The sequence below is a fragment of the Sesamum indicum genome, linkage group LG8, assembly GCF_026168435.1.
Source record: "Sesamum indicum cultivar Baizhima isolate 11 linkage group LG8, ASM2616843v1, whole genome shotgun sequence".
In the NCBI taxonomy this organism is placed as follows: domain Eukaryota; kingdom Viridiplantae; phylum Streptophyta; class Magnoliopsida; order Lamiales; family Pedaliaceae; genus Sesamum; species Sesamum indicum.
The window spans coordinates 348,029-371,388 of NC_142664.1; the positions used below are offsets into that span (position 1 = coordinate 348,029).

The following is a 23,360-nucleotide window of genomic DNA, read 5'->3' on the forward strand; positions in this document are numbered from 1 at the left end:
CGATTTGGTTCGAATAATAGTTGCCGATGAGGAAGAATTCCCAAGTATAGGAAGTGCCGTATGACACTAAAACGCAGCATTTGTGCCGCCGGTTCACCTTTCCCATCCACCGCTGCCAATCTCTGTCTCTGTGACGGAAATTGTTCACCGGTCGGGTCTGCGTGCTTCCGCCGTGCCGCTGTGTGTATGATTTGGAACGGGTCTCTGAGGTTTCAATTTTTATATGCTTGCATTTTTATTTTTTTAATTTTTATTTTCGTCGTCTTTACTACTTTGACGGTTCAATGCCACGTCGCCGGTAGCGAAACAGTGTCAATGACCGGCGGTGTCATGATTGGACCAAAATTAAGCTTATCATTTCGCATGTTGATAGGAACCTGTGGACTGATTATGCTCCGTTCATCCATGGAGCCGGTTACTGCGATTACATATGTTTTATCATACCCCATTTTCAATCTTTCCTTTACAACTACTACTTTTCTTGCATATCTGGACCATACAGTAATTTTTGCGGAAATATGATGAAATCACTAATGAGTTTTTTGAGTCGAGGCCGATGAGGAATATCTTGTTTATACAATCTGGAATTACCGTCTGAACAAATTTTTGATGTTAGATCGACTATCTGAGGCCTCATTTACAATCAGATATCCATCTGATTGTGGTTTCTTATTCTTTATTTATATTTCACAAGTTTTCCTTCACTGTGGTTGGGAGAAAATTGATAGATGAAACTTGGAACATACGACCTCTGTTTGTAATCCGTAGTGTTGGGATTACGCGATTGGGTGAGTGAATTTGAGTTTCGATTGTTTGCAGGAACAATATGACTTCGGGTAGTGTTTCTGTCACTTTTTCTGGCATTTCAATCCAGTTTCAAGGACCCATTGCAGGTGTTTTGCAATCTTAGCCAGAAAATATCTGATTTGGTCAACACAAAGATTTATCTCTAACTGTAATACTGTGGAACGGAAAAGGAAAAGCAATGTATCAGATTTTTTTAGTAGTATTAAATATTAATATATGAATATTTAAAAAGAATGATGCAAAATTTGTTGTTAAATACTATCTTTCAAGTGAAATTAATTTTTAGAATTTTGAGATACATATAAATAAAGAATTGACAGCAATTTTGAAATTTTACTTATTATGTACTGAGCTAAACTATCTGTCACTGAAGTATAATTTGTACAATAAAATATGAATATGTAAGTTAAAAGAGACAAATAATTATAATAAATATAATTTGTACAATGAAATATGAATATGTAAGTTAAAAGAGACAAATAATTATAATAAATAAAAAAATAGACGTTTCTTTTTTTTTTTGTTTTTGGACAGTTTAGTGTTTTAAATTAAACTATAATTTGCCATATGTATTGGATTCTAGGATCCTCTATTTATCTTATATTTAATAAGAAAACTATTGTTTCCCATATTTATTTATATTTAAATTTAAAATTTAAAAAATAAGAATTATTAAGGTAAAATATAGTTAATGAGACAATATAAAGGCAAAAGTAAAAGATATCTGAACTGCCTGATTAAGATATAAATTCCACTCACCCGCCTGCTTAAGTCATCCACCATTCTCATAACTTGCTCTTTCTTTGTCGCCCCCAGAAATGAGCTTTCATCAATTGAGGCTATAGGAATTAGGAGGGCTCACAAACAAGTGCAAACACCCTCAGTAGTTCCACTGAGATGGATCATATTTTACTTTCAGGGATTTTTCATATTGTGTAGGGGTGAGAGCGCCTGTATAATAATTTGGAATAGCACCACTTTACTAATGATTTCCAATTGGGAACTAAACATTCATAAAACCTGCAGCAGACTTAAGGAAATCTTAATCATCTCCTCCACCAGGGTTGACATGAAATTTTTGTCAAACTGCATCTACCTATTTTTGTCTTAGCAGAGACAGAGACCATATTCCTCAGCTGGAACACAGGAAAAACAGAAGCCTACGACCGCAAACGATTTACAAAGAACCGAATCAGATTTCAAGAAGAAATATATAAGGATGAAAACACAAACTACAAGGGTCATGGATTTCAGGCAACTTCGATTATATAATTATTTAAGAGCGAGGTGTTACAGAATGCAGACCCATGAAAATAGAAAAAGTTAACAACTTCTTAGATGACATACTTATGAAAAATAAAACTATTCGTCACACAAGAAGAGTTTGCACATACACCTCTGACATCAACCCTTTGTTCAGCAGCCAGGCGAACAAATCAGGTGGTCAACCATAGAAAGAGGGTTAGCAGAGTCCAGCATCGGCATAGTTGACACTATTGGATGTTTAGAAGAATCCAGGAATTTCTCCTGGCATGGGAGCCAATTCATTGTTGCTGAACCTTTCCTCGTCATAAAAAGAAGCATGAACTACCCTACCTCCGAAAAAACGCCCTTCAAGTTCTATCAGGGCTTTAGTTGCTTGCTCCGCTCTCTCAAACTGAATAAAAATTCTAACAGCTTCATCTTGTGGGAAGTTTGGTTCTGTAATCTCAAATATGAGAACGCGAGTCACTGTACCAAATTTAGTACATTCCTCAGCTACCTCACCTTCTAAATCATCATCCACCTCACCTGGTCCAACCTTCACAAACAAGCCACAATATGCAAACCACAAATTTTAGGGCAACCTCTGGAACACAAAAATTACTTGGCAGGAATATAAAATACACAACACTTACGGTATTGACATATTTGGCCCAGGAGCTCAGTAAACAACAATTTTTATGGATAATTCATGACCCAAAAAGTGCCAAATTACACACAAATTATTTGTATGTATGATGCATTTTACAAATGTATGCAATTTGAAGTTACTCGAACTTCAACTCTCAAATCCTTTGAAAGAATGCTCCAAAGAATTGCTGCAACCGCTCAACCCAAGGGAACAAATGAAAAACAGATAAAATAATTTTATCTTGCACTCAAACATGTGCATGTGGGATCAGAAAACTGAAAAGAAAAAGAGTATGATAGAAAGATGCGTAAAAGATATGCTTGAATGATGTGATCAACAAAAGAAACTGATAAAGGATGCTGATTTGCATCTCATGAATAATGTTCTAATGGAGATGTACAAAATAGTAGCTTTCTAGAACCCTTCAGGACCCTTATAGAACATTCTGCTTCAGCATCTTAAAGTCGTCATATTATCAACAGACTCGGTGTGAATTTGAAACAAGACGATTTGAAAAGTGGATACCAAATTGACCTCCAAAACAAAGTCATACTTAGAAATCTACTCAACTTTTAATGCATGTATTTTAGTTCCTTCTTTTGTTTCAATCCCTATAGATCAATCAGATACTATCAACTTTTGAGTCTCCAAGATCGATGGACAAGCAGAAACCACTCTCTACAAAGGTTGAGCAAGTGTACCAGTTGATGCTGTCCAAGAGATGGAAGAAGTATTCAACCAAGCACACCATCAGTATCACATTGCCAACAAAGTTACAAGTCATTCCTATATTCTTATTCAGCTAAACTCCAGAATTGCTAAAATCATTCCTGTTAAACACTCCCCCAGTGAAAACTTTTCAGAAGGATAGATATACAAAAGTCCAACTCTTACTATTAGAAGCCAAACTATCATGGAACAAAACATAAAAAGGTCAAAATGAAACACAGACATCACAGCTAAAGCCCAAAATTTTACAATCACAAACATCATGAATTTTAGCAGAAGAGTTAACTTAGTTAAGTACAATACAAAATCCATACCATGTTTCTGAGAAGCACAACTCTTGTTGGCTGTCCATTGAAGTTGACGCTCTTAACCTTCTTGCTGGACTCACTAGCATTCACTATGACCCCGCCTCTCTTATCCGTCTTTTTAGCCACCAACGGAGTTGTGATCCCTTGCTCCTGCTTCCCTAGACCTTGTCCTTCTTTCCACCCCATCTTTGCCATCATCCTCTGCGCTGCTGTCATTTTACCTTCTGCTCCCACTCCCAACCCCCCGAACTCTGACTTCCCAATGCTGAACCCGTCCCCCCCACCATTCCCAGTTGGAGGTGGAGAAGACGATCTTGGCCCAACACTTCCACCGCCGCTCATCGCCGCCCTCCTCCGCCACGCTTCCTCTCCGGATATACTCAATTCCTTCTCCCTATCTCGATCTCTCTCCATTCTCTCCCTTTCTTCCTTTTCCCTCTCTCTCCTCTCTCTCTCCTCCAATTCTCTCCTCACCTCAGCCTCCGCTTGTTTCCGTTTCCGCTCCCGGCGGTATTCCTCGTAGTCATTAGGGCGGGCGGGGTCGTATTCTTCAACGACAGAGCTGGTCACTCCAACCAGGGCAGGCTGAAATGAGGAGCCCGGATTAGGGTTTCTGTTCTCGTCTACTGTGGACTGAGTTATAGTAGTGTGTTTACTAACGGCAAGGGGCTGCGCGGGTTTGGACTTGGCATGTTGGGGCCGGAGGATGGTTTGCGGAGGGGGAAAAGGTTTACGGAGGGTTGGTGGCGCCATCTTGGCGCTGCTGGACCAGACATTGGAGGCGGATGTGGTGGTGGAACTTTCATCCGCGGTGGACGACGGTGGCGGAAGGTCGCCGTACAACCCACCTAGCATGTTGCACGACAATAGAAAGCGTCTATTCTTGCGTTTGTGAGAATTAGATCAGCGAATTAGTTTACATATGACGACGACAGCGACGACGACAGCGACGACGACAGCGACGACGACGATTGGGAGAAGAACAGTTGGAAATTACCTTATAACCCCATAGTACTTCTATTTATTACATTTCCATTTGTCTCCTTGTTTGGATGGACTTAATAAGTTTGGCCCAATTATTGTAAGGGTGATAATCAATTGGGCCTACCAACCGGATTAGTAAGCCCAATACCTTCGGCCCAGTTAGTAAACTGATCTAATTCTCCCCCATTTCGCAACCCAAAACCCTACCCTTAAACCTCTCATCTGCAGAACCAGCTCCGACTTCTCCTTTTGCACACCGGTGAGCGCGTGCTATTTGCTGGTTGTTGGAATTTGAGGGCACAATCAAACCATGAAGGGCAGAAACCTAAAGAAGAAGAAACCATCTGCTCAGCAGACTAAGGGCAAGAACAACAGTATGAAGCGGATTGCACATGATCCGTTTTTTGACGCCTCCGATCAGAAACGGCGCCGTAAATTCGACGGTGACGAAGACATCGAGAGCAGCGATAACGATGGAGGAGAGTTCGATTCGGAAGGTGAAAGAGAGGAAGGGGAGAAGGACGAGGAGATAGCGGAGACGCCGGCCGAGAAGAAGAAGCGGTTGGCTGATGAGTTTTTGCGGGCGATTAGGGAAAAGGAGAGGAAAAAAGAAGATGATGAGTCGGAGGAGGACGATGAAGTGCGGAGAGAGAGGGAAGGAGAAAGGGATTCACTTATTGCGAAGATTTTGCAGCAAGAGCAGCTCGAAGAGAGCGGCCGCGTCCGCAGGGGCATTGCTTCTAGGTTTGTCCTTATATATGCGCGTTTTGAATTCTGAAATGCTGGTCCTTTTTGCTCCTCTTTTGTGCAATTTGTATGTTGACGTCAAGGTACCTTCTCTGATGCATGTGCCAATAAAATGTTCTAATGCTAGAACAGGGTTCCATGCTGTTAAAGTTTTGTTTTTTTTTTTTTTTTTGGGGGGGGGGGGTGGGTTGAGGATTGCACCATTACTGGGTGATTTGAGCTACATTTCTTAGTCGTTAGCTGGTCCATATTAACTCCTTGGTGTTTGGATTAGTATTGATTTGTATCTTATTTTCAGGGTTCAAAAGCCAGAAACTAGTGCAGGATTTCGGTTTCAGGTAAAACACCGGCAACCCGTCACTAGTGTGGTCATATCTGAGGATGACTGCAGAGGCTTTTCAGCTTCCAAGGATGGTACCATTGTTCACTGGGATGTTGATGGTGGAAAGAGTGAAAAATACACTTGGCCTTCTGATGAAGTTTTGAAGTCTCATGGGGTAAAGGACGCACAAGGTAGAGCTACTAGGCACAGTAAACATGTTCTGGCATTGGCTGTTAGCTCTGATGGTCGATATTTGGCTAGTGGAGGACTAGATCGATATGTTCATCTTTGGGACATCCGCACACGCGAGCATATTCAGGTGCGTTCCATGCACTACAAACCAGAGATGTTCCTTCCTTTTTCTTCCTATGAAGAACATGTTGAAACTTCAGCACAAATTGCTCAGAAAATGTTACTCCTACACTCTTTTGAAGAAAATCTGGCTCTGTTCTTATATAGCAATCCCAAACCAACTTTTGCTTGTTACTTCTTCAATTCGCCGCATGCTGGATGATATAATTTAATTACATTACATTTTTTTGAAAGACATTAGTTTTTCAAGAAGTATTATGGATGTAAGAATTCTTTATTCGCTTAATGATGCGTAACATGCTTATACCCACATCTAGAATGCTAAGTGACAGGATCTTGGACTCAAGATCTTACCTTATTTATTTTAATGATGAAACTTAATTAATCTTCTTCAGGCTTTTCCGGGACATAAAGGACCTGTCTCATGCTTAACATTTAGGCAAGGGACTTCAGAACTCTTCTCTGGTTCATTTGATCGCTCTATCAAAATCTGGAATGCGGAAGATAGGACTTACATAAACACATTATTTGGTCACCAGAGCGAAGTGTTAACCATTGACAGCTTGAGAAAAGAACGTGTATTGACTGTTGGACGGGACCGTACCATGCGTTTATGGAAGGTAACCTTAAACTTTTTGTTTATGTACACTTTTATTATTGTCACTGTTGTTGGCCAATGCCTTCCAGCCTCCCCATTTCTTTATTTGTGGTATCTTGTTAACTTGGTGTCGTAAATGCAATTTGATATGTGAAGCGATGATGTGTTCTTTCTGTTATTCTTTCCAGTCTGCTGCACTTCAAATTTAGCATTAGTGAACTAAATATGGCTGAAACGAAATTAATATGCCTCAAACAGACTTCAACATCATAGAGTAGGATTTAGAAGCAATATGCTCGTTACCAGCCTTCAGAATTCAACTTGTGGGATTCATTTGGGAGCTTCTAAGATGATACTTCTGTTTCTCCCTTTTATCGTTGGCATCTGAATTTTTTATTTGCTCTTCTTGGCTAAATGGTTGCAATTGATGATAGTTTTTCTTCTTTTGCTGTGGCAAAATAGGTTCCGGAGGAATCGCAATTAAAGTTTCTAGCACCTGCCTCTTCGCTGGAATGCTGTTGCTTTATTAGTGATGACGAATTCTTGTCAGGTTCTGATGATGGAAGCATTGAGCATTGGAACATACTACGCAAGAAGCCTGTTCATAGAGTAAAAAATGCACACACCTCACTTAGTGAACACAAATTTGAACGAGCTAATTGTGAAGGACTGTCAAATGGCCACTTAGGTAGCTAATCTTCCAAGTACCTTGCTGTTGCAAGGCACAAGGTTACCTTTTTCTTATCATAAGTCATGGAAATATTTGTTGCAGCTCCTCATTTTAAACTCATGATCTGCAGAAAGCAACACCCAAGGTTCATCAGCTCTTTCTTGGGTCAACTCAGTTGCTGTATGTAGAAGCAGTGATCTTGCGGCCTCGGGAGCTGGAAATGGTTGTGTACGACTTTGGGCAATTGAGACCGAGTCTAAAGGCCTTCGTCCTTTATTTGAACTCTCCCTGGTGAGCTTTGTGTTACTCTTTCTTGTGGGATTATAGAGTAACCTCTGGAGGTTGGGTGCAAAATTTCTGTATGTTATCATTTAGGCATTGCTGCAAAATGTTAGAAGTTGCCACTGTGCACACCACCAGTCTTTCCCCCTCCCCCGTGGCAAAAAAGGAAAAATACCAAACATAAGAATTCACCTACTAGCATATGTGGATAGCAGTTACCTAGGAAGATTAGGTGTTTATTTTATTTTTACTGGCCCAACTTCCATCAAGTGTGTCACGGATTCTCAGAGGTTTGGAATACTTCCATCTTGCTTCCTGATTTTTCAGTGTGTAGAATTATGATTTCTTTAGACTATTGTATATCTCAAACTTAATTAACAAGTAGCCCCTTCCATGTTTCTATGTTGGTCCTATGAGCTAAAAGTTTATCTCTGCTGCAATCATAGAGTCGTGGCAACATATAAGTACTCAGGAGTCGCTTCATGTGGTATGCTTAAAAATTTTACCTCCTCCAGGACTAGATATAGTCAATGGTTATGCAGTATTACATACAACATTTGCTTTTAATGATTTGCTGTCTCACTTGTATCATGTTGCAATACGATGCAATGTAGGTTGGTTTTGTCAATTCATTGGCGTTTGCAAAATCTGGAAGATTCCTGATTGCTGGGGTTGGACAGGTATTTTTCTTCTCTCTTTAAAGTTCTTAGAGCTTCCCACCGTACAAAGTCCAAGTATTTAACCTCTATATTGGCTAAACTTGCCTGTCTGGTATTTTATAAAGGGGGTGAAAGTGCTTGTATCTTCTGATTTTCCCACTAAGACAAAGCTAAGACCTTTGGGTTCTGAATTCCCACGACCCTTCGCCATCTCAGATCTTACTATCTCAATCTGACATAAAGTATCTTTGGGACAGGAACCCCGGTTAGGAAGATGGGGACGAGTTGCTGCTGCTAAAAATGGAGTTGCACTACATCCACTGGAGCTGTCATGACACTGAGTTCCAAGTTTTGATTTAAGTCAATGATGGGAATGTAGAATGAAAAAGGTGGCATTAAGTCTGTTCTGACTGGGGATCAAATGCTTTTTTGAGAGTTCTTTACCAGCTGTCAATTTTTGACCACTGCGGCTTTTAACTCTGGAGAGAAGAAGAAACTCCTGTAATCAATAGAGAGTCAAGTGCCTGTAGACCATATTCTCCCTCGGAGATCAGATGGCTGTATCCCAGGTGTCTGAAATAATAGTCCAAACAAGTATTTAGCTCGACATGCTGACAGCCTCCAAGCTTTTTAAGTGAACATCTGCAGAAATCAAATGCAAAGACAATACATTCTCTCTGGTTTTTCTGGTTGGTCCCAAAATGTAGGCCTCCTATTTTGCTTCCAAGATTTGTATTTGCTGGACGTTGCCTTGTTTTATTCTTTCCCCTTTCAATCAGATTGGTAATTTTGTACGTCAGTGCTGTAGTATTGCTATTCTTTTTAGTGGAAACCACAGCGATTTGTGTGTTTCCCTAGCTTGAATTTGATGAGAAATTATACATGCAATACTCATGTACGCTTATTGGAAGTTGGTAGGACTAATGTGTAATTGAGGATAAAAGTCGGTAATCCCGACCTGGACAGCATATTTGTTGGACAGGGACAATAGCGACAAATTGCCTTTCATGTAACAAAACGATTTATAGCTGGTTGGTTGGGGAGCGCATTAAAATTATACAATGCAATACTCGTGTGCACTCACTGGATGTTGGTAGGATTAATATGTAACTAAGGATAAAAGTCGGTAATCCCGACTTGGATAACATATTTGTTGGACAGGGGCAATAGCAACAAATTGCCTTTCATGTAACAGAACGATTTATAGCTGGTCGGTTGGGGAGCGCATCAAAATTATACAATGAAATACTTGTGTACACTTACTGGAAGTTGGTAAGACTAATGTGTAAGTGAGGATAAAAGTCGGTAATCCCGACCTGGACAACATATTTGTTGGATAGGGGCAATAGCGAGTGCATCAAAATTATACAATGCAATACTCGTGTACATTCACTGGAAGTTGGTAGGATTAATGTGTAACTGAGGATAAAAGTCGGTAATCCCGACCTGGACAACATATTTGTTGGACAGGGGCAATAGTGACAAATTGCCTTTCATGTAACAAAACGCTTTATAGCTGGTCGATTGGGGAGCCTAAGTATGGGGAAAAATGCCTAAATAGGCTTTGGTACAATCGCAGGTCGCGACGGTAAAAACAGTAAGACGAATCATTGTTACAGCTGTTGCCGAACCAGCACCAATACAGACAGCTTCACCGGCTTTTGCTATATCGGATTTGTTGTACGTACGTACATCATATATATATATTATAAGCCCAGAAACATTCGTGGAGTCCAAGTCTCTTTCGATCCGCCCGTTAATTTGTATACGTAAACAAATTTAATAGGTATATATATATATTTATATATAGATAGCGCTGCATTTCGACATTTTTCTTTTTTGTTTTTTCTCCCAACTCGCTAAGATACACCCATGCTCCTGCGATTACGGCAGGTAGCGGATTTTCATCTGTATCTCTTCATGCGTGAAATTTGGCATGAAGCTCCATTACATTTAGGAATCGAGGACTGAAAGACATACTCGTCATTCATTGGGTGGAATTTCGGGCTTTTCTTGATTCAAGAATTTTGCCAGAGTTCTTGAGAAGGCCGGTTGCCTTGTGTATAAGCTAGGGTTTTTAGACGGATCTGTTTTCAAGTCTACACTCCAATAATCCAAGTTCTGAATTCACCATGTTTTGGCATATGGGCCTCTCCACGGTATCCCCAGTAAGTGCCCATAACTCTTATCTTTCATAAGAAAATTTGTTAATGCTTTATACTGTTTCTTGGTCCAATTTCCTGGGATGTTCATTCTCGGTCATTGGATATGATCATGCACTGTGATTTCCGTTTCTTGGAGTACTCTGGGATTTGGGGAGTGGTGCAAGCATGGGAATAAGGTTCTTGATAGTCGAGAAAGGGGAGTTTGTATGTTTGAGCATCTTGCTCTTCCAAGCGCTGTCTCTAAATCTTTGTTTCTCTTGCATAAGGTGTTATGATTCGGGCAGATGCGATTAGTTTTAGTCTTGCAATTTGTTGCTAGGAATATAACAGCAGGCCCAACTAGGATGCTGCACCTGGTATGAGGGCGTAGGGGCTGGTCATTGCTACACCCATCTGGTTTTTGTCTTATAAAAGCGCTTCCAACTGGCATTTGCACAATGACTTTACTATTTTGATCCACAAGGTTAGAAATCCATGTCCAAACAAATTGTCTGGACATGCCTTGATGGACTGGATAGGAATGGGAGATTTAGGGCCATGCTTACTTCATGGTTCAAATGGGAGATTTTAATCCCTATTATGATGGAAGGATATTCTAGTTTTTTTGTCAGATTATAAATTTGTCTCCCCTCCCTGTCTTGTGAAGCTGGTGCTTCTTCTTTTGACAGCTGAAGCTCTGACATGTACAAATTCCTGAGTTTACAACTAGTGATCTTTTTGCAAGCATCTTTATCTCATATCTTTTATGTTCAATGCACAATATGCAGCTACTTCCATAAATATAAAGACAGTTTCACTACTCTTTATCTTCAGTATTGCATCAGCTTATGCCTGACCTAAAAAAGAATTATGGTTTCTGAATCACATGTTTCACAGGTTTTGCATTGATCCTTTGATTGAGTGGTAAGCTTATTGTGCATTTTATTGTTGATTTTATGTTGCATTGACAATTGGAAATCAGTTTAATTTTTTCTTGTTTATGTTTATAAATTCATGGTCCTATACCCGGTTAATTGCTCATATGGTTATAACGGGAAGCACATTTTATGTGTCTAAGTTAAAAATGTTAATCCTTTTGTTGATTATTTTAATATCAGGTGGATACAATCTTAGATAAAGAACACTTTACTTTGGAGGAGCTATTGGATGAGGATGAAATAATTCAAGAGGTCAAAGCTCTAAATGGACGCCTTATTAGTTTGTGAGCTCCTATTTCACTTGTCATACAAGTTTTGAGTAAAACTTTGTTTTTGATCTTTTGTTTATTCCACTTGTTATCAGTTAACTATGTTTTGCCTTTTCACAGCTTATATCTTGCTGAAAGTGGTTCTGAGCATAACTTGTTCATAGTTGGATAGAATATTTTTCATTCTAAGAGGTTGTAATTGGTCTTAATGCCTACTTTAGGCTGGGATTTTATTTGAAATTATGTGGGTACCATAATATGATTACTACACCTTGAAGTATATTTACTCATTCTCTACCAAGTGTTTTGTTGTTAATAAGCTCTTCATTGGATTCATGATTTCTGAAGGTTGACTGCTTTAATTCTCTTTTGAAATTGTCGAAGAAATATTTTTCTTGTTCAAGTCATTCAGGTGCCCTTTTCTATTCTGTAATAATAGGAGCACATGATCTTTTATGCAAGTGTCTTTTCTTGTCAGAATGTAAGGATGGTTGACCTTGCATGACCTAATGTACCAATGTTTCTTGCAGCTTACAGGAAAAATCTCAAGTTAATCAACTAGTTCAATATATAGTGGAAGAAGCTCCAGAGGATGCCAAAAAACCACGAATATTCAAGTATGTGTGAATGGTAGAGGGTTCTAGGAGTAGGTGTCTGCATATCTTGCTTGGACATTGTGTACCAAATCCAGTTAACTGCGTATATCAAAACAGAGACCAGTGTGAATACTTTCCTTCTTTCTGCTTGTAGGTTTCCTTTTGTTGCTTGTGAAATTTTCACATGTGAGGTTGATATAATACTCAAAGCATTGGTAGAGGACGATGAGGTGTGAAGTTGTGAGGAATTTTGTTCACTTTGCTGGATCATTTTCCACACTGAATTTTATTAGTTTCCTCTTACTACTTTTTTCACAGTTGATGGACCTGCTGTTTTCTTTCTTGGATCCTGGGCGGCCCCACAGTACACTTTTGGCTGGTTATTTCAGCAAGGTATATTTTGCTGCTGTGATTGATGGCTGAAAGTTTAGAAGTGCTCCCTATGTAATGTTGAAGCTTGGTTTGTGCCTAAATGGAAAATAAGAGGTTGAAAAGGGAAAAGGTTGTCTATGGACGAGTGACTTTTATATTAAGGCTGCATGTCCAATGTTAGAGTCAATTTTTTTTGTTTAGGCATTATAGTTGTTCCTTGAATTTTGAGTCTATATATGTGTATTGATTATTTGTGTGTCGCATGTCATTACTAGTTTATACCGGGTTGGTTCTCTGAGAATATATTATAGTTGTTATTCCTGCCTTACAAGAATCTTTCTCCGAGAAGCATCTTTTTATTTGCCAATTATATTGGCATCTACAAATAAAAGATTGGTTTTGCTTTAGAAAGTAAATGGCGGGGGATTTAGGGAACTTTCTGAAGAAATGCATAAGATATTTGTTTGACATCTCGGGTTGCTTCACTATTTTATATATACGAAATCTATAATAAAATGTGCAGCCCACCAAAATTTGTCCAAGAAACGTCAATTTACTTACAAGTCTCCTATGTTTTTCTGTTCATACTTAGATGGGTATTTTATTATTCTTTTTTAGTCGTCTGATGCTCCTATCTTTATCTAGGTTGTCGTGTGCCTCTTGCTGCGGAAGACAGCTCCTCTCATGAATTATATCCGAGTGAGTCCAGTACATTTTCATACTCAATCGTCAATTTTCTTTTGACCAGCCTTCCAGTTATTCTGACTTATCAGCTGAATAACTTTTTTTTTGTAAATTTATTCTTCAGATTAGCTGTCCAATTATTGTAACGTCTGAGCTGAATAACTTTTAGGCTCATGTGCATGTGCTTGATAGTTTGGGTATTCAATCTCATCCGTGTTTTAGGAACTAGACTTGCAGAGCACAGCTCAAATATTTAATTCATTGTATTTTCAGGCTATATTTGGCCATCATGGTTGTTCTGAAACAACTAACTATTCATATGCCATGATATCAATCACAACCGTAGTGTTGGGTTTGTCTTGTTGGTTGATGAACAGAATTGTGTGTTACTCTTTATGACAATAATGTGAGAAGAAGTGAAGTGTTTCATTGACATATCAGTGGCAGCAATCTGATTAGGCTGCATTGAAAGGAAAGATATCTCTCTAGCACTTGTTTTCTTGTCACTTTTGGGTCCTTTTGGTGGGAGAGGCTGTTGGGGGCAATTAAATAGGTATTCATGTTTTTTACATTGTTTCAGACTTCTCCTTTTATGACTTCGATTAGGTACTCTTGTTTTTACGTTGTTTCAGATTTCTCTTTTTATGATTTTGTTTAAAAGTTTGTTATATACATATATATACTTTTTACATGCTATTTCAAGCAACTAAATTATTTATTAAAGTTTCTTTACTCCACACTAATCATTCCAAATTTCTCTAGATTCATCCATTATATTTTTGTCTAAAAATTCCAAGCAGATTTTGTGCTGAGGCAATCCATATTTTTGCTAGTTTGCTTTTTATCCTTACTGCCTATGGGCCTGTGGCCTACTGTATTGTATTTGTCATTAAATTCTCTAGGAGCTTAAATGTTCCTCTAACATATGTCCAGGCTCATCAGGATATCATCAACAAACTTGTTGACCTAATTGGGATTACATCTATAATGGAGGTTTGTTGTTCAGCCTCTAACCCGGTTTCTCTTTAGGGTATCTTCAATGAAAATTCTAATAAATTTCTTTCTGAATAGGTGTTAATTCGCCTGATTGGTGTTGATGAACATATTTATGCCAATTATGGGGACTCTATGCAGTGGTTTGAAGATATGAATGTGCTGGAGATGATTGTAGATAAATTTAGTTCATCTGTAAGTTACCCTAGTCATCTGCACATCCTGCATGGTGATGCTGTTGTTCTCTCCTTGAAGCTCCGGTGCTATTTTAGAGCCTTCAACCTGTCATATTTTGATTGGATCCTGGACTTGTTGTTTTTGATACTCAAATGCGTGATGCTTATTAAAGACTTCTTTGTTTTTTTGGCCAAATGATCGTTATGTGGTGGCTAACTATTTGTGCATGAAATTCTCCATGTGGTGCCACTGTATTCATTGGAGTTGCATTATTCTTGTTGGAATCATCTCAAGCTATAACACTTGTTCTCTGGTCATGTTTTCATACTTTGATTATGTGCCTCAGGCAAAACTCTATGAAATGACATTTTGCTTTTTAAAGCTCAGATTCTGTTTAACCCATTTCTTGCATTACACGACCAATGTCTTGCCTTCTACTCATCAGAGTTCTCGTTAGCATGCATTTTCATCTCTGTTCTGTTAAAAGAATTTGAAGTAGCTAAAATATTTATTTGCAGGATTGCCCTGAAGTGCATGCTAATGCCGCAGAAACTCTTTGTACCATTAGCCGATATGCTCCCCAAGGGCTAGCCTCAAAAATATCCAGCCCAAGGTTGCAATTGATTATTTGAAAATCTTCCTTCTTGTTCTGCTATTCTTTCCCTTTTCTTATCTTTACTGGAAGCTGGCTGCTGTTGCAGTTTCATAGGAAGATTGTTCCGTCATGCTTTCGAGGACTTTAGACCAAAATCTGTCTTGGTTAACTTGTTATCAGTCTGCATATCTTTGTTAGACCCCAAGAGGTTGACATCAGGAGTCTATTACATGTATAACCGCCAAATGTCTCAGGGAGCTGGAATCACTGCTAACCCTGAGACTGTTGATGGGATGCTGGAGAGCCTAGGTACAGTTACTTGGGGTTCATTGTGTTTTTCTCCCTCCCCCATGATTACTAATGCAAGTGACCCTAGGTATTCGCTCTCTCTCTTTCTCTCGCTCTCTCCCTTCATTTTCATTACTAATGCCAGAAAGTGCACCTTATACATACAGGACTTTGGAGATATTGATAATTGGCCTAAACTTATATTCTCATACGGCACAAACGAAAAAGGGTTGTATCGATGTCAGTTAATTAGGCAAACCAGCTCTGCTTGATTGAAAATACGGAGGCTTATGCCCGATATTTATATGTCAATGAAAACATTTTCTCTTAATTAACTCAAAATAACTATCAGGAGCTGATCAGTATAGCTAACTTTGGGGGTTGCTTGCTTTCAACACATAAATGTATTTTTTCTGTGTGGATGATTGGAATGATAAGTTAGTGGCTAAACCCTATTACCTATGTATGCAACTAATTATGTTGGATTTGTGCATGCAATGCTGCAACTTTTATGACAAAGTAGAGACCTCAGGGGAACAGACAGGAACCGGATTTGTCTCTTATACTGGTTTTGAGGTTTCACTGGTTGGACAGTAATGCAGTTTTCGTTTAGTCATTAGATTAATTTACGTCTCCAGCAAATTTTTTTTGATAATAGTAATACACTTGCTGAGTTAGAAAAGAAACAGAGGATGTAAGTAGAAGATTATGTATTCAGCATTGAAACAAGAATCTTTATCTAATTTCAAAGGAATAGAAGCTTTGAGTCTAAACACCTTTTTTTTCTTGATAATGTGTTTTCCTTTATTACTTACTACAAACTGTGTTCGACTGAATATACTTTGTTGCTTGGAGCCTGGAAAGTTATCTGGCCTGTAATGCATAGTTGATTAATCTTGGTATTCATCATAATCAAACATTTATCATGGACCAGCAAGGGGCTAACTGGTTTGTTGTACAGGTGATCTGCTCAAGCTTTTGGATCTTTCATCAGAGGACCATGTCTTGCTAACTACATATGGAAAATTGCAGCCTCCTCTTGGAAAGCACCGTTTGAAGGTAGCTTATTATTATTGCATTGCTAGATGTAAGTTTCTAACTGCTGCACTTGTAAGTGGAAATGCTTTCTTTGGAAGAAATACTCGATTTAGAAATTCGTTTGTGTATCCAACACACATTTGTTGTTGTCTACATTTAAATGCTTATCCAGTATATTCAATACATTGCTTTTTAAACTCCCTCCTGCGCCCCTTTATCCTATTCAAAATAACCTCTATATAAGAGGAATTGGTCGTCCTGGAACTCAAATCTCAATCTGAACAATGGTGGGTCTCTCAGATTATAGAATTCATCTCAGTCTTAGTGGCTGTTAGTAGTGAAGTTGCAGAAAGGGAACTGATTCGCCTGGGCGCCGTAAAACGTATTCTTGAGTTGTTTTTTCAGTAAGTTTTACCTCCTCATATGCTTTAGCTTTTGATAGTACTTCTTATTTTGTAGCATACAATTTTGAGTACTCTGTTCTAACTGTAGGTATCCTTACAATAATTTCTTACATCATCATGTGGAAAATGTTGTATACTCTTGCTTGGGGAGCAAGAACGGTCAGTTTATTGAACATCTTCTTTGTGAGTGTAATCTCATCGGGAAGATTCTTGAAGCTGAGAAGAAATTTACTTTGGCTGTCGATGCGAGCAAGGTATCCCTATTGTATATCTACTGTTGGAACTGTTAGATGTTTCCTGTTTCTATCATTGTGTGAATGTGCCTTGCAGCCAACTGTCCCTGCTGAAGGAAAGTCACCGCCCAGGATAGGGAACATCGGTCACTTAACTCGTATGGCTAATAAACTTATTCAAATGGGGAATAGTAACAGTGAGATTCACACATTTCTGGAGGTCCTTTTGATACTCATTTTATTCCCTTTGTTTCTGCCATTTTTCACTGTGCATCATGACAGCCTCCATATCATGTTTCATTGTCAAGTTCAACTTGGAGTGATGCTGATGTTCTTAGATTTAAGTTATCTTAAACCTTGCCCTTTCTTTTTTTTCCCCCCTACTTTTATGTTTATTTTATATTGTTGCCTTATTAGTTGCTTTCCTTTCGTTCTCCTATATATCCTAAGGCAATATCTTTCATACTGATGATTGAGTGCATGAATTAATAGGCCAAATGTGGTTGCAATCTTGCAATTTAGTGAGAAGCATTTTACTGCATCTACGCCTTCTACCATCTGATGTATCTGCTGAGAAGTTTCACAATGTATCTTTCTATTGGCAGCAAAATGGTGATTGGGCTGATTGGCAGAAAAATGTGCTGCTTAAGCGCAATGCATTGGAAAATGTGTTCCAGTGGGCATGCGGGTAAGTGCTCTTAAATTGAGTCTCTCCGTCCTTAATCCTTGTGCACAAGTTCTGAGTTGTATGTATGCACCGTGTTGTCCATCAAAGTGTTATTTTGTTTGCTATAGCAGTCTAATAATTTTCCCTAAGAAGGGTTAGATGCCCGTTCATATAGCCACTACATAATTTCAATCTTCGGACATGTTTAGACACAGAAGTTTGCACATGCATCTCATGTCATGTTGTCTGGATAGCATTTTGAGGTCTTGATGGGGGGAAAAAGGATAAAAGAGAGCATGACTGGTCCCATTTACAAATTTATTGTTCATTTTGAGACATTATAATATTTTTCATAAAACCAATCCTTAGATTATCCTGCCTGTTAGATCTGTTAGTTCTTAGGTCTATGTCTCCCTTTGTTTTGATTCCGTTTCGCAGATTGTTTTCTTTCAGCATGATTTTCAGTTGCGTAGTTGTCAGTTGTGTTTATTGTCTAGTAATCTAGTTTTTCTGTTACTACTTCAGAGTATGGATGTATCATTCTTGATATATTTATTTGCAGGAGGCCCACCACATTACTGGATCGGATGAGAGATAGTGATGATGATGAATACCAAGACAGGGATTATGATGTTGCAGCATTGGCCAATAACTTGAGCCAGGCCTTTCAATATGGAATCTGCACCAATGATGTTATTGATGAGGTTTGTTGTAATTTGTTTTGTTAATGTTCTATTTGGTGCATTCATCTTTCTCCTAGTGTACTCAACGCAGAGCAAATATTTGAAGCAACGGTTACTGAAAACTCTCTATTTAAACCATGGAGTGACACTGGAAGGGTGAATAATGAAATTCATAGCTCTCTGTTTGGGAGTAATCGGATTGCAGATACAACAGGAGTTATATACCAACTTGAATTAGTTTCTTACGTCCAAGTTAGAGCTCTTTCTACATCCTTTTATATTTTAAAAGGCTGGTAGTTATATATATTGCTCCAGTAGTATCACTGTTAATGTAAGACCTAGGCCCAAATAGTTGCACTTTAATGGTCATAATTTTACAAGTTGATTCGTATACACCTAATTCACCTCCCCTTGATTGTTATCATGCACTTGTTTGTATAATTATGAGATCCTGAAGTTTGAAGCTTTTTTATCTGTGTTTAATGGTGACCACTGGGTTGGCCCATGGTTTCAAGTATGGGATAATTAGTTTATTCCTTCTATATACTTGGATGGCTTATTGCATATGTGGATTTCTAGTCAGGTTTGCCTTTGGCATCTTAATTATAGAATCTAATGGAACGTGAGTGACTGTTGAAACTTTTCTCTACAAATTTTGTGCTCCACATTCATCTGATTTACTGAGGTTAAGGCGGGGTTTCTTTCCGCTGTTCTCAAATTGAAGTCCATATATAAATCTATATTTTCATGGGTAAATTACATTTTGGTGGCCGAAATTGATGTTGGCGCTTAAATATTTTGAGCCATAATTTTAGTTCATGATCTTTTCAAAATATTACGATTTTGAGTCAAAGTTAATGGAATTTGGAGAACTGGCCTAGCCGTGTTCTTCACTTTGTGTGGGGATCGACTTTTTCTCTCCTCCCAATCTGCCACCATCCGATCATATCCTGCTGGCCCACTACCACCGTTTGAGAGCCCATCCAACAGCAGTCATTTAGCACCCCTACCCATCGCCGATCGGCTCACCAACGGCGACCTCTCTTCTTTCTCCTGGCAGCGAAACCCTTGCCCATGATCCCCTCTCTTCTCCCATTTTTGCTGCCATCCACTGTCCTTTGACCGGAGCACCACCGTCATTTGAAAGCCCACTCCACACGATCATTCTCCACCCTCACCCATCACCATCCACTCAACTGTCGGTGAGATCTCCTTGTCTCCTTTCTTTTCGCCGCCGTCTCCCCCCTGCTCTTCACTCTGCCTTCATTCCTCCACATCAAAGAACATGGCCGTGTTCTCTGGTTCCCTGATTTCTTTAGTTTTAACCCAATTTTAACAGTTGACCAAAATTATAACATTTTGAAAAGATTGGGCACTAACATCGTGCTCCAAAATGTCTGGAGACCAAATAAATTTCAGCCCTACCTAAAGGGACAAAAAGTGTGATCTACCCATCTTTTCACCATGTGGGAGGTGCATGAAAAGAGTTTTTGCCACATATATCCATATCATAGAATGGATTATGAAGATGCAACTTGCAGCTGTTAGATTTTGTGTTCGGTGTAGTTTTCCAAGTTTTGAAATTAGCTGATGCATTGGCTGATAAAGTTCCTGTATTTTTCATATATTCTAAACGGTTCTTAGCAAGTAATAATGAGACATAAGTTGTATATTTGGGATGTGAAATTATTCGTGTTGCAGGAAGATACAAAGTTAGTAGGGCCAAAAGACTAAAAGATTTAGCCTCTGAACTCTATTAGTTAATGCAGTTCCGTCCTTGTATAACATTACCTGTTTTCTTTGTGCAGGGCCATGGTTCAGCCGAACGTGATGATGAGGTATGCACATTTCCGGCTTCATGACTTTTTTAATCATGGTGTTCCAAGTTATCATCACTAGGTTATTAATGGTAATGACCAGTGAATGGCCTTCCAAGGTCACTAAAATGGTACTTGATACTTCGGGTTTCTGAAGATTCTGAAAATTACTTTTTAAGGAATCTGAGCTGACGACAATTTGCCCAACCAAGATAATGAGGAATGAAACCAACTTCGCAAATTTACACCATCAGTGAAGAATCAATTTCACAATTTACAAGGATCTTGCCAGTACAGATTCTATTTCTAAAGAACACTACTGATTGAAATCTATCAAAGATTTGGTACTTCAATCATTTTCTTTGTCAACATGATGGTCGAGTGGGTGCAAGGCATAGTAATGAAAGTTGTAGTGGACCAAATTTCACAAAAATTAGCTCTGTTTTGAGGATGGTTTGTGTCCGATGCTTTCTGTTTCCCATAACTGGGTCACCCATATGCGAATACATGATTGGAGAGTGGAGAAGGTAATGAATAACTTGGAGAAGACCAATTGAGAACGATGAAAGGAATGGTAGTTGAAAACCAATGCAACACAAAAATGATGAAAGGAATGGTGGGAGAAAACTAATGCAACACCCCGGACAAATACACTTATTAATACACGTTTTACCAGTTATAGAGAGAACAGTGAATTAATGCAATAATATCTATTCCTCAGAAAACAGAGCATTTAATGTATGAATGACTTGGTTAAGACCTAGGCAGAATGAGGAAAGGGATGCTAGGGGAAAACTCTTATTAATGGATGTTTAACTATTACTTTTAATAGAAGTATGGATGAATTGGTCCCTGTTCTTGTAGTCTTCTGAAGTAAATTTGAGAAGTTAAGATGTGTGTGCAAATTGGTTGTGTAATGGACAATTCCTCATCTGTTAACAATTTTACAATATCGGATTATCTCTGTTTATTTCTGTTCCGGCTCCATTTTTGTTTATGAAGCTTACAACTATGTCGAACAACATTGTGCACTAAAGAGTTAACTGCTATAACTCTCATAGGATGTGTACTTCGATGATGCATCTGCTGAAGTTGTCATTTCTTCCCTTCGCTTGGGAGATGACCAGGAAAGGTAAGTGGTAGAGTTTATTTGGCTTAATTACCTTGCATGGAATGCCAATTAGGTTTGTTAGCTTTTTTACTTTATTATCTCTATGATTTCATAGCATGATCCTCGTTGCCACCTCATACTCTCTTGCTGCTGCTTTTTGACAGCTTGACTTTTGCTCTCTCTTACAGTGGATCTCTTTTCACAAACTCCGATTGGTTTGCATTTGAGGATCAGAGAATAGATAGTTCAATTGCTTCCCCATCCCCCAAGGGGAATGTGGGTGCCGATGGAGGAGCTGATGATGTCATTCTTGAGGAAGATAAGGATTTGGCACACACTGCCATATCCAGCTCTCCTGGATTGAAACCAACTTTAGATGGTAACAATGTGACTAGCAAATTGTCCGAGGACATGAGAGAAACTGCTACTGTTGGGTTGGACAAACCACCAGAGTGGGTTGAGTGGAGGGAAAGTTTTGATTCTATTGAATTGCCTCCACCTGTAAGTTCTCCTGAGACGTCCAACACAGCTCAGTCCCCATCAATATCGAATGGGTGGGAGCCCATGGAATCAGGAGCTCAACCAGATGATGTCGCACCAGATAAAGCAGAATCCTTGGCCAATGTACCTCGCAAGATTGATGGAGGATCACCTAATTCAAACAATGTTGACTCCAGTCCCAGACCTATACAATCGGCACAAGTGGGTGATCTGAACATAAGAATTCTAGAAGTAGATTCACATGTTGGGACAGAAGACTCTTCTGGACCTACAAAATGCGAAGATAAAAATTGACGCTTACAGAGACAAATGTAAATTCTTAGTCTAAGTAGTTCCGGAAGAACCTAACCTTCTTGTGTTGTTGAGGTGGAAGAAGCAACTCTTCTGGAGTTATGCTACTCACTAGTTTAAGTATGTCCATGATCTTCTGTTCTGTGGGGTTTGCATTATGCAATGAAGTTGCTATTATCTGAGCTTGACGCCACTGAATCGATATGTTTTGCCTTCTCTACATCCCTTGGTAGAGTACCGTTGGGAAAGATGTTAGAATGTCCTAATGTATGTTCTGAGGACCCTGTTTATATGTTTTAGGTGACTTACTTTATTTTGTGATTTTCGAGTGTAAGTTTTTGTCAAAACATAGAAATATACATACAACACAAATATATATTTATTTTACATTTATATCTATTAAATCAAATAATGAAATTCCAGTAAGTAGTGCAAAAGCTCCCGTAGTACCTTAATATAAAAACTATAAGGGTAAATTACAATTATCTCTCTTAAAGTTTGGCATAATTATAAGTATTTTCTTGTTGTTTGAAAAATTATAAATATTTTTTTCAAATTAAATATAATTGTGTAGCCCCTAGATGGAAAAATAAAAATTATTATTTTACTCTTATTGAATTTTTTTTTTTCAAAAATATATTTGAAGAAAAATTGAGGGTAGATAAAATATATAATCTAGAGGAAATATTAATTCATAAAAATATTTTAAAAAGTTATAGTATATATACAAAATATTCTTAAATATACAACATAAGTACTCCATTTCAAAGGTTTCTTCTTCTTTTTTGTTTCATTTTAGTAATTTATTTTAGGAAAAATTGCGTAAAACCCTCATGTGTTATGAAAATTCAGCTAAAAACTCTTGTGTTAAATATATAGGCAAAAAAAAAATCCTGTATTTTTTGAAATCCAGCACACGCTCCTCTGACCATTTGTTTTACTTAACAGTATTTTTTTGTAAATTCCTGTTATACCTTTATTGATATAAATTATTATTATTATAATGACTGTTGGATCTTTTATGATTGTATCAGAACCATATGATCTAATCAATTTTTAATAGCCATCTTCAATAAATAAAATTGAACGGTCCAAATTTTGTGTATTTTAAAATTGTATGTTACACATATATATACGTACAATTATGTATATGTATATGTATAGCTATAGATACCGATGGCGGGCTGCCGCTCCACATCGTGCCTAGATCGGACGTGGAGATAGGAAAATCTAATTTAGTTGCAGAG

General features: G+C 38.3%; 3 protein-coding genes and 3 non-coding genes across 9 annotated transcripts; 5 read left to right on the plus strand and 1 right to left on the minus strand.

The window, feature by feature from the left end:
• Positions 1 to 21: 21 nt before the first annotated feature.
• LOC148787058 (small nucleolar RNA U49) lies at positions 22 to 84 on the plus strand. The gene has a single exon (XR_016067077.1). It is a non-coding gene; the product is annotated as a small nucleolar RNA U49 (small nucleolar RNA).
• Positions 85 to 278: 194 nt separating this feature from the next.
• LOC148787059 (small nucleolar RNA snoR2/U65) lies at positions 279 to 432 on the plus strand. Its single transcript, XR_016067075.1, has one exon. It is a non-coding gene; the product is annotated as a small nucleolar RNA snoR2/U65 (small nucleolar RNA).
• A 118-nt stretch (positions 433 to 550) lies between these two features.
• Positions 551 to 637, plus strand: LOC148787060 (small nucleolar RNA snoR77Y). The gene has a single exon (XR_016067085.1). It is a non-coding gene; the product is annotated as a small nucleolar RNA snoR77Y (small nucleolar RNA).
• A 1,418-nt stretch (positions 638 to 2,055) lies between these two features.
• DRT111 (D111/G-patch domain-containing protein) lies at positions 2,056 to 4,741 on the minus strand. Its single transcript, XM_011086908.3, has 2 exons — positions 3,745 to 4,741; positions 2,056 to 2,608 (listed from the first exon to the last, which is right to left on the minus strand). Exons 1-2 carry the CDS (start codon positions 4,591 to 4,593, stop codon positions 2,312 to 2,314), a joined length of 1,146 nt encoding a protein of 381 aa, XP_011085210.1. The 5' UTR covers positions 4,594 to 4,741; the 3' UTR covers positions 2,056 to 2,311.
• A 152-nt stretch (positions 4,742 to 4,893) lies between these two features.
• On the plus strand, positions 4,894 to 9,222 carry EMB2271 (Transducin/WD40 repeat-like superfamily protein). 2 transcript variants are annotated; one of them, XM_020696156.2, is made up of 7 exons: positions 4,894 to 5,466; positions 5,768 to 6,110; positions 6,499 to 6,723; positions 7,164 to 7,389; positions 7,502 to 7,662; positions 8,268 to 8,333; positions 8,570 to 9,222. In XM_020696156.2, exons 1-7 carry the CDS (start codon positions 5,033 to 5,035, stop codon positions 8,645 to 8,647), a joined length of 1,533 nt encoding a protein of 510 aa, XP_020551815.1. In that variant the 5' UTR covers positions 4,894 to 5,032; the 3' UTR covers positions 8,648 to 9,222. The 2 variants fall into 2 exon arrangements, with proteins under 2 accessions (XP_020551815.1, XP_020551816.1); XM_020696157.2 differs by having other exon boundaries at positions 7,164 to 7,251.
• Positions 9,223 to 9,839: 617 nt separating this feature from the next.
• On the plus strand, positions 9,840 to 22,500 carry LOC105167268 (uncharacterized). Of its 3 annotated transcripts, XM_011086911.3 has the most exons (20): positions 9,840 to 10,098; positions 10,206 to 10,480; positions 11,575 to 11,678; positions 12,194 to 12,280; positions 12,414 to 12,489; positions 12,578 to 12,652; positions 13,277 to 13,330; positions 14,249 to 14,308; positions 14,387 to 14,503; positions 15,004 to 15,098; positions 15,187 to 15,389; positions 16,330 to 16,427; positions 16,707 to 16,810; positions 16,899 to 17,064; positions 17,141 to 17,263; positions 17,649 to 17,731; positions 18,273 to 18,414; positions 20,202 to 20,231; positions 21,272 to 21,342; positions 21,510 to 22,500. In XM_011086911.3, exons 2-20 carry the CDS (start codon positions 10,445 to 10,447, stop codon positions 22,114 to 22,116), a joined length of 2,331 nt encoding a protein of 776 aa, XP_011085213.1. In that variant the 5' UTR covers positions 9,840 to 10,098; positions 10,206 to 10,444; the 3' UTR covers positions 22,117 to 22,500. The 3 variants fall into 3 exon arrangements, with proteins under 3 accessions (XP_011085213.1, XP_088739494.1, XP_011085212.1); XM_011086910.3 differs by lacking the exon at positions 9,840 to 10,098 and having other exon boundaries at positions 10,118 to 10,480; XM_088883368.1 differs by lacking the exons at positions 9,840 to 10,098; positions 14,249 to 14,308; positions 14,387 to 14,503 and having other exon boundaries at positions 10,117 to 10,480.
• Positions 22,501 to 23,360: the final 860 nt, after the last annotated feature.